Raw genomic sequence first — 10066 nt, 5'->3', positions numbered from 1 at the left:
GGGGGGGCCGGTTGGGAGAGGTGTGTTGGACTGTGTCAGTGTGAGGTAGGGAGTGGCTTTTAACACGTTTGGAGGGTGGGGCGGGACAGAGCGCGCTCCGAGTGCTCGGGGTGGGGGGGGGCGGGGGTGGGGGGTGTAGCGGGGGAGGGCTCCGTCCGCGCTTCGTTCTGCCCCCGCCCCCTCGTGCGCTCGCTCACAGCTCGCTCCGCCCCACCATGACCTTTGCCCCGGAAGTGCAGGCGGCCTGCAGCGGAGCGGGAGGCGGAAGCTGCCGCTGGGCTGGTACGGCTGGGCGCCTCGGGCCCTTCTGAGGGGAGCGGGGGGAGGTGTGGAGGAGCCGGGGCGGCGTTCGGGGGTTGTGGGGCGGCCTGGAGTGGGGGTTGGGGGTGTGTGTCTGAGGCGGTGGGAGAGGTGAGCAGTGACCCCTGCGGGTCACGTTTCACACCTGCGCAGCTCGTTGGCCGGCGACACGAGCCGCCCCTCGTCGACAAGCCGCGGCCCCGGCCTGCTCGTGTTGCGCAGCCGCCGTGGTGGCAATACGGTCGTGTCGCCCCCCCGCCCCGGAGCGGGCGCTGAGGGCAGGGAGCGGGCGCAGGGATTGCGATGTGACAGTAGGGGTAAGACGTTTAAGTGTGAAGGAAAGGTTGGGTGGGGGGTGCCTAAGTGGGGAAAGGAGCTCGGGACTGTGGGAGGCTCCGAGCAGGGGGTGGGGCTGTGAGGCGGGCGCAAGGCAGAGGGTTGGAGTGTGTGGAGGGGTGCAGGATTAGGGCAGGTGTTGGGGGTGGTTGGGGGCTAAGGATAGAGTGAGATATGGGGTCGTGCCCGAGTCAGGGCAAGAGGGAATGTGGGGTCAGGGTGTGGGGAGTGTGGGGGCTCAGAGCGGGGGACTGGTGCATGTGTAGGAGGAGTGCAGGGGGCCATTAATGGATACCTGAAGCTGCCCTTGTCCTGTGATTTGTTTCAGGATGCTCCTTGCTGTTCTTCTGTCCCTCACTGTCAGGGAGTGAGATGAAAGCATTCTGTGTAGGTCACTCACCCCTTTGCTTCTTCTCCTTCTCTGACAGTGATGGGAAGGGGAAGAGCAAACCATGTCTTTGTAGGAATCTCAGTGTGGTAATATTAGGCTTCAGCCTGCCCTCCCTAAATGGTGCCTGGGGGAGGGGGACGGGGAGGGCACCTCGGGGCTGGAGTGGTTCCCCACAGGGGAGGAGGAGATGTCCTCAACCAGCCTCTTTCATATGCCTGGCTACCTGCTGTTTAGTGTGGCAGCCTGTGGGAGAGACCTGGGAGTGCACCGCACCTGTTCCTGCAGGATACCACTTTACTTTCACCTCTGGTGATGTCCCACAGAGATCTGAACTGGGACCATTGCTGTTTGTCGTATTCATAAATGATCTCAAAAAAGGGAGAACACTTCAATCTCCCTGGACACTCAGGCTACGTCTGCACTAGCTCCAAACTTCGAAATGGCCACGCAAATGGCCATTTTGAAGTTTACTAATGAAGCGCTGAAATGCATATTCAGTGCTTCATTAGCATGCGGGCGGCCGTGGCACTTCAAAATTGATGCGGCTCGCCCCAACGGGGCTCCTTTTCGAAAGGACCCCGCCTACTTGGAAGTCCCCTTATTCCCATCTGCTCATTTCATTTGCATTTCAGCGTTTCATTAGTAAACTTCGAAATGGCCATTTGCATGGCCATTTCAAAGTTTGGGGCTAGTGTAGACACGGCCTCAGTGGCAGATTTAAGGGTGACGGTCCTGAAACAAAATAATTTTCAAAAGTCAAATGGAGAGAAAAACCTCTGGGCTGCAATTTATTTGCAAGTTTGACTCCATTAATCATGGATTAAACAGAGACTGGGAGTGGCTCACAGTTTACAAAGGCAGTTTCTCTGCTCTGGGTGCTAATATCTCCCCATTAGACTCTGACAAAGGCTCGCATCCCCCTGTGTGATCTGACTTTTTTTTTTCCTCTTTGGATAAGTACTGTTGATACTGGACCATTTCAGCCTTGCTGAATAGACCTTGTCAGCTCTGGCCCTCCCTCTTACTGGGACCCCACTCTTTAAATACTCCTCTGAACCCCACCCCCCATGCATCTGATGAAGCGGGTCTTTGTCTACGAAAGCTTATGCTCGAAAATATGTTAGTCTGTATGGTGCCAGAAGACTTCTTGTTGTTCTCACAAGCTAAATATGCGTCAACAGAGTGATGCTGTTGCAAGTAAAGCAAACGTGATTAGGATGCATTAACAGGAATGTTGTGAGCAAGACACAAGAAGTCATTCTTCAGCTGGAGCATTGTGTCCAATTTTGGGCACCACATTTCAAGAGATATGTGGAGGAATTGGAGAAGGTCCAGAGAAGAGCAATAAGAATGATTAAAGTCTAGGGAATGTGAGCTGTGAGGGAAGACTGAAAGAATTGGGCTTGTTTAGTTTAGAAAAGAGATGACTGAGAGGGGACAGGATAGTGGTTTACAAGTACCGAAAAGAGTGCTAAAAGGAGGAGGGAGAAAAATTGTTCTTCTTAGCTTCTGAGGATAGAACAAGAAGCAAAGGGTTTAAACTGCAGCAAGGGAGGTTTAGGTTGGACATTGGGTAAAGCTTCCTAATTGTCAGGGGTGGTTAAACTTTGGAATAAATTGCCTAGGGAGGCTGTGGAATCTCCATCACTGTAGATATTTAAGAGTAGGTCAGGGATGGTCTAGATGGTACTTGGTCCTACCATGAGGTTAGGGGACGGGACTTGGGGACCTCAAGATCTCTTCCAGTTCTACTGTTCGATGATTCTAACTATATTTGTGCGTAGAGTCCTGTGTTAATACAAAATGTGATCCAGGGATATCATCTTGATTCTAGAAGTGTGCTACATATTGAAAATAGGATTATTGAATGTTTCCTGCATTCCAAGACTTATTTCTCCATTAGTCTTTTTCCTGTGAAAGTTCTGGTCATTGCTGATTTTTGGCATACCTCTGCTGAGGAAAGCAGTAGTATAGATACAGCGTCAGGTGGTTGCCAATGTTTAAACCAGTGTCCAAACCTGTTCATAGTTGGTTTGTGTAGTGTAGTGGGATTGTGCCTCTAGCAGTTTGTCTAGAGTGCTCCTGTGGTTGTTACCACAAGTGTAGCTCTACAAAATGGAACCTTTCTCAAAAATAACCACCATGTTGATGAGAACTAAGGTTCCTCAGAGTTTATCAAATGATTTCCAACCTTCCACAGTTATTTAGTGCACCTAATTACATCTACTTCTGGAGAAAAGGCACAAAAGGAAACTCCAGAGAGTGGTTTTATTTGATTTTTTTAGTATGAGTTTCACAGACCCGACCAGACCAGACCAAACGAGAGGAAACTGTTGTATAAACAGAAGATCTGTTGTTTCAGGAGCACAGAAGGGGGAATATGTATGAGAGATTTCCTACCTTCAGAGTTGATTTTTTTATTTTTGGTTCTTTGTTAAAAAGCTTTCTCATGTTCAAGAGGATAGTGTTCTTATACAAGGCCTTTTTCCTCCCCCCACCCACAACTGGGATGTAAACTTTTAAAATGGTTTGTTTATTAACTTCACGTTTAAAAAATGAACAGTTGTGCATCCTCCTATATCCACCAAATGGGTGATTTCTCATGATGATGTTTCCCCAATAAGAATAAAATACCATTTTTTAGAGAGAGTACTTGCATAGCTAATTTTGTGTGCAAATCTCCTTTGTACATGCTACGTACACAGGGTTGGATAAAACAAAATTAATGATATGACTGAAAAGATTTATCTATGTCTGTTAATTTCAATAATTTGAAGAAACTAAAGTGTTTCTTTCTTTCATTTTAGTCTGTCTGTAAACACAGTTGAGCTGATACCTCCTGATATTCTGATTCAAAGCAAGATGAACACGCTGTCATTGCTGCTAAGATTCCCTCACTACCGTTTTCTTCGAGTGACTTCTTCCAAGCTCTTCCACTCAGATTTCACTCTTGGATCGTATTTTCCATGTACTCAGCCTTTGAATTCAGTATGCTTGTATTGTACAAAGTGGATGTGCCAACCAGATAACTTAAAAAGATGGCTGTGTTATCAAGCAGCCATAGATAAACAAACACAGGGACTTTGCAACAAGGAACAGAGACTTGTAGACAAACTTTACAATGGATTAATCCAAGGGCACAGAGCCTGCTTGGCAGAGGCTATTACTCTCGTAGAATCAACTCAGAGCAGGAAAAAGGAGATAGCCCAGGTGCTCATTCAGAAGGTATTATCCTACCACAGAGAACAAGAAAAGTTAAATAAAGGAAAGCCACTAGCCTTTAGAGTGGGTCAGTCCTTTTTTGTCTGTCCAGTAACTGTTCTGCTTTTATAATATCACCTCTTTTTTTCTGACATTTTTAAGCAAATATGGAGTATAGTCTGAAATCATTGGGTTATTAATAGTTTCTATCTATCTTTAAGTTCGTATTGTTCATAAGAAAAGCTTCTCCACATGGCTGCAAAATACTCAGGGCATGGGGTGGGGGTGAGGAGAGGCAGGGACAGAAAATGGTTTCTTAATTTTTGGGGAGAATAAAGAGGAATTTCTCATGGATGAAAAGATTCATTTTGTGGCTCTTAAGGGGAAGGGTTAGAAGGCATAGTTGTACCAGGTGGTCAAAGTTTAGAGGAGCATTAATTTGGTAATGCATCTTTTTTTCTTGATGTGCACGTTTCACCAAAAAGAGAAAATTTGTTTGTTGTTTCGTTAAGGCCCCACTTTAAAGCAGTCTACATTTCAGCTGAGGAGAGGTGATTGAACTTCCTGTTACAGCCTATTAAATACTTCTGTATATACTGATGGTTTAGGGCATGATTGCCCCCTCCTTTATGCAGAGGAAGAAAGAACTGGAGCATAGCATCTTACATTATAGTGAATAATACAGACCACAGTGCACCAGGCCAATCTCAGTTTAGTTGTTTTAAGTTAGCATGCACGTCATCCACCTTCTTAGCTGAAACGGCATCTTTATGTAGTAATTTATATCTGAAAACTCTGATTTGATACGTTGCATTTTTAAGGTTCTACAGTGCAAACCAACTTTTGCACTGGAGAATCTCTGTTTGGGGAAGGGAGAAGTGGTTAAAGAAATCCTTATTCTATAGGGATGGGCAGAATGAGTAAGTGTTAGGGAGGTGAATGATCTTTTGCAGAACAGACTGGTGTAACACACTGCAAATCCAAAATGAGGAGGTTTGGATTTCTTCATGAGAAAATTCAGTATTCACATACAATTCTAGTCACATTAACAGGAGCTACAGGAAGATGAAGTACACCAGTATGTGGTTTATAAAGGTGATTAATTTTAGCAGTTGGTTGCATCTGGAGGAAGGAAAGGGGGAAGTTACTTTTTCAGACAAATATAAAATAAAAATAAAACCCTGCCCCCCCCACATGCACTTCTCCATTAGGGGATTTTGTTTGGATGTGGGAAAGGGCAAAATAGAGGACACAGACTATGTGACACAGACTGGACTAGGGTCTAATACTATTTTAAAATATATTTTAAAGACAAATTATTTCCTTGTGAAGAATATAAAAAAGAACATTTTCTCATCAAGGTTGATGGTGAGGATTAGTTCACAGTGTGTGAATAGCATTGAGAAGGAAAGATCAATAGACACCAGTGTTCCCTGTAAGCTGAGGGCTTGGAAGGCCACCCAGGGGTGATTTTAGATGCCACCCAGCTGATTAGCATAGTGCCGAGAGCACCCAGACCCTGGCAGCATGTGCTTCTACTGGTGGTGCACAGCTGCATCTTCCTTGGTGCATGTAACAAAATTTATTTTGGCCCTGGATGGAAGAAATTATGGGGAGCACTGGTAGACACCATTGCCTACTTCATTCAACTTTTTGTTCCCCTGCTACGTAGGATTATCTGGACCCCCTGGTGCTGGGAAATCAACATTTATAGAATGCTTTGGGAAAATGCTTACAGAGAGGGGGCACAAAGTGTCTGTGCTGGCTGTGGACCCTTCCTCTAGCACAAGTGGTGGTGAGTATGGCTAAAAGTTTTTAGTCAACTCTCCAGCATTTAATCTTGAGAATATATGGAGGTTCTGGTGTGTGTGGTTGAAATATTGTCTTAGAATATTGTCTTATTGTCTTATATTGCACCGTATTTGGTAATTTTGTGTGTGTTGTAGAATAATGTATTGTTGTCCCAGTTTTGTGAGATTCCCCAAATGTGTGCTATCTACTGATTTTTATATCCCTGTGCTGCGCTTTCTCTCCCTTCCCAACACCCCCCACCCCAGATCCTGTACCCTCAGCCATAAATAAAGACAACATTGAAATCCATTGTTTTGGATATAAATTAATATTTTACATTATGTAAAATGAAGTTTGGTAAACTCAAATGATAAAGTTGAAGTGTTTAATCAGTTTAATGATTTTAATTGATTTCCTTTCTTACCAGTTGTATACATCCCCTTATATTATAGCTCCAATAGCAATAATGTGGTATTTAAGATATTTAAAGATAAGTGAAGGCATTTTGTTGTCATGAGCGCTTGGCTGGTGGTCCACAGATAGATTTGCGTAATGTGTGGTGACCCATGGGCCAGAAAGTTTGAGAACCACTGGTCTATTGAATACATTTATTCTTTATATCGCTCCTCTTGAAATTTATTATAATTCTATTCAGAGGGCTGTTACAGGTTAGCTATGAAGAAAGCAGTTAGTTGTGGCTACAAGGAATAGGTGTTGTGTGTGTAGTGGAAATAACAGACTTTTAGGTTACCAGAGAAAAGGGGTCAGGATAAGGAACAAAGAGGAGGACTGACAGGGTCTGTCCTTTTACACTTTGGCAACACTTGTCAAACAGATAAATAATCATTAAATTCAAGTAAAAATTGAGTAGAATGCTTTCTTCTTGGGAGGCCATTGTTTACCTTTGGGCAACTTGCTGTGGAGTGGGAGATGAGGCTTGATTCTGGGGAAGGGATAACAGAGAGATAATTTGCTTACCCAGCTATTCTCAAATCAGGTTTGCAGAACTTGTGATGGCATAGAGGAAGCCCTCTGATTTTTATGAGCTGCAGTAACTTGCTGTTAATGCTTTTGTGATACTGTCACATCTTGCAAGCCAAAAGAGCTTGGATGTTAGAATTTCATGAGTCATGTACTCATTTTGATTCTTCAGCGGACATGTTATTGACTATTAAAAATTAACTGATTACTTGGCCATTTCCAAATTGTTAATGTTAAATCTTTAAGGTTCACTCTTGGGTGATAAAACACGGATGACTGAGCTGTCAAGGGACATGAATGCTTACATCAGGCCATCTCCAACCAGGGGAACATTAGGAGGTGTGACTAGGACCACAAATGAAGCTATTCTGCTGTGTGAGGGAGGAGGTTATGACATCATTCTTGTGGAAACAGTAGGTATGTGATTTAAAAGTAAAAATCCAAAATTTAGCATGTGCACCTCTCAGTATTTTCCAGGCCAACTTACTGCACCTATGTTGTATATTTCCTCTTGTAGCTTTTCTTTTTCCTTCTCCATTTTGGTCCATTCCTTTCATAAGTGGGTGGCAATTTCGCCCTGTGAGGCCTTAATGTGAAATCTTTAAGCATCTGAATTCTGAGAGAGAATTTGCTAAAAGTAATTTTCATAGTGACCTTTGTCTTTAATTTTGTTCAGCTGAGAAAGAGGGAGCCTTAGTAGAAGGTAAACTGGTTTCAATTTTTCAGGTGTTGGGCAATCAGAGTTTGCTGTTGCTGACATGGTTGATATGTTTGTTTTGCTACTACCACCAGCAGGAGGAGATGAGTTACAGGTATTTATCTTTTTGAAATGCTAATTATTACTTAAAACAGAAGTCTGGTTTTGGAATTTGTGTGAAGGTTGAGTAAACAAGTATCAGCATTTTCCAAAGTTCATGGCGTTGTCTTGCTCTTCTCTCACTGAAGTCAGAATCTTGCCAACTTGACCCATAAAATTTGGATCTTTAAATCCTCATACCTGTAACATTTGGGAAAATTAAGTTTTAGTTCTGGCCCATCTCTTATGATCCCCATTTCTCAATAGATATGATTAAGTTATTGTCACTTTTGAACACTTGTATGGGGTGAATGACAAATTAATTAGCTTAGCAAACTCAAATTATTTTCTTTTTGGATAGCATTTGCCAATCAATTCTATACGTATGTGAAGGATGGTAGTTTTTCATGTTAGAGGAATAAATTTAATGAATTTAGTGAATTTAATAGTTCAGAGGGTCAGAAATGTCCAATTACTAATGAAACTGTGGACATTTCCAATATTAGGGAATTCCTGGCAGCTAAAGATTAAGAAAGTCAAGGGAGAACATAATACAACAAAGTCTCATTAGTTTAACAAGGTTTTATGACTGAGCATTAACACACTTTTTCTAAACATTCATTTTTTTCCCTTTTTCTTGTTCCATTCAGGGTATTAAACGAGGTATAATTGAAATGGCAGATCTTGTTGCTGTAACTAAAGCCGATGGGGATTTAGTTGTGCCTGCACGGCGAATACAAGCAGAATACGTTAGTGCCATGAAACTACTGCGCAAACGCTCTAAGGTTTGGAGACCAAAGGTTTGTATGTTTTTGTAATTTTCATCTTTTGTACAGAAGATGTGGTTTGTATCTGTATAACAGTATCTAACTACATGTTGATCACCTGAATATTTATGTAGAAGTTTCTCTTTCAGTTGTGAATCTCTGCATAAAACTTCTTTGCTGCTACTTTCACACAATCCATTAATTATTCTCTTTTCAAAATTCATTCCTACTGTGATGCCTACAGCTAGGTGATAATGGCTAGACTGAGGGTCAGTGGACTTCTCTGAATTTTCATTATATCTGTACATTGAAGAAATTTGGGAACCAGCTTGTAGACCATACTAACATGTAACTTACTGTCCTTGTTTGTTTTTCTCTCTCCCTTCTTCCATGTTGTTATACTCACTTGTGATGTGTCTCATGGGATTTTAGTGCAAGAACTGTGTCTTCCTATATTTGTACAGCTCATAGCACAGTAGGTCCTTGATCTGGTTTATACATTTGAAACAGTAACTCATTGATTAATTTCTCATAAAATGTCCTGTTTAATCCAACAGGTAATGCGCATCTCAGCTAAAACTGGAGAAGGCATTTCAGATGTGTGGGATAAGATGACAGAATTTCATGACCTCATGCTTACTAGTGGTGAGTTAATCACCAAACGACGAAAACAGCAGAAAGTGTGGATGTGGAATCTAATTCAAGAAAATATGCTGGACCATTTTCGGAGTCACTTGGCAGTGAGGGATAAGATTCCACTTTTAGAAGAAAAGGTTCTCAGTGGTGTCTTGGCTCCAGGGCTGGCAGCAGACCTATTACTGAAAGCATTCAAAGACAGACCTTAAAATACCATGTTCAGCTGTGTCTATTGATCAATTTGTGCAGATTATTTAAACATTAAATTTACTTTTCTTCAGCATGACTTCTGAATTTCGTTATTGCAGTGTACTTGCATAGACTAAATATATTTCTGACTAAGGCAAAGATAATACACATGAGGAACGTAGCTAACGTCTGAAGAAGTGAGTTAACTCACGAAAGCTCATGCTCTAAACTTTTCTGTTAGTCTATAAGGTGCCACAGGACCCTCGTTGCTGCTACAGATCCAGACTAACATGGCTACCCCTCTGATACCTGTTAGCTTTATCTTTCTTAGACTAAAGTTTCTAAATGCACCTTTTGATAATAAATTGGAGGATCTTCTAAAATATTGTGGGTAAACAAGGTCCATTGGCAGACATAAAAGAAAATTTGCTAACAAATTATGGAGACAAAACAGTACTTGGGAGTTCCATGAAGAATTTTTTATCTCTTACAGAGGTAAAATGAATTTTGATATCATGTTAAAAGCTTTGATAGTTTGTTTCTTGGAATTCCTGAAATACTTGATATTGCATGTGTGTTTCTTTCGACCTTCAGCTTTGTTTAACCACTAAGCTAAATCGTAGTACATCAGAAAAATTACAATTAGATTTTGAAGAGTGATTTTTCATCCATTTATCT

At 42.2% G+C, this 10066-nt stretch overlaps 1 protein-coding gene across 5 annotated transcripts; it reads left to right on the top strand.

The window, feature by feature from the left end:
- The first annotated feature begins 204 nt into the window (after positions 1 to 204).
- MMAA (metabolism of cobalamin associated A) lies at positions 205 to 9480 on the top strand. 5 transcript variants are annotated; one of them, XM_074991906.1, is made up of 7 exons: positions 205 to 282; positions 3835 to 4316; positions 5901 to 6023; positions 7247 to 7417; positions 7727 to 7812; positions 8447 to 8596; positions 9121 to 9480. In XM_074991906.1, the coding sequence occupies exons 2-7, from the start codon at positions 3890 to 3892 to the stop codon at positions 9406 to 9408; spliced, it is 1245 nt and encodes a 414-aa protein (XP_074848007.1). In that variant the 5' UTR covers positions 205 to 282; positions 3835 to 3889; the 3' UTR covers positions 9409 to 9480. The 5 variants fall into 5 exon arrangements, with proteins under 5 accessions (XP_074848007.1, XP_074848010.1, XP_074848009.1 ...); XM_074991907.1 differs by lacking the exon at positions 205 to 282 and adding an exon at positions 454 to 617; XM_074991909.1 differs by lacking the exon at positions 5901 to 6023 and having other exon boundaries at positions 3835 to 3995.
- The last annotated feature ends 586 nt before the right edge of the window (positions 9481 to 10066 follow it).

The sequence above is a fragment of the Carettochelys insculpta genome, chromosome 4 (genome assembly GCF_033958435.1).
Source record: "Carettochelys insculpta isolate YL-2023 chromosome 4, ASM3395843v1, whole genome shotgun sequence".
NCBI lineage: Eukaryota > Metazoa > Chordata > Testudines > Carettochelyidae > Carettochelys > Carettochelys insculpta.
The sequence above is the reverse complement of the archived record's forward strand: the minus strand, read 5'-3'. Positions and strand labels throughout refer to the sequence as shown.

Excerpts from the sequence above, each read along its gene's own strand:
- MMAA (XM_074991906.1), top strand. The coding sequence starts at position 3,890 with ATGAACACGCTGTCATTGCTGCTAAGATTCCCTCACTACCGTTTTCTT. Across the intron at positions 4,317-5,900 it reads GCCACTAGCCTTTAGAGTGG|GATTATCTGGACCCCCTGGT; the intron begins GTCAGTCCTTTT and ends CCTGCTACGTAG. Across the intron at positions 7,813-8,446 it reads CAGGAGGAGATGAGTTACAG|GGTATTAAACGAGGTATAAT; the intron begins GTATTTATCTTT and ends TGTTCCATTCAG.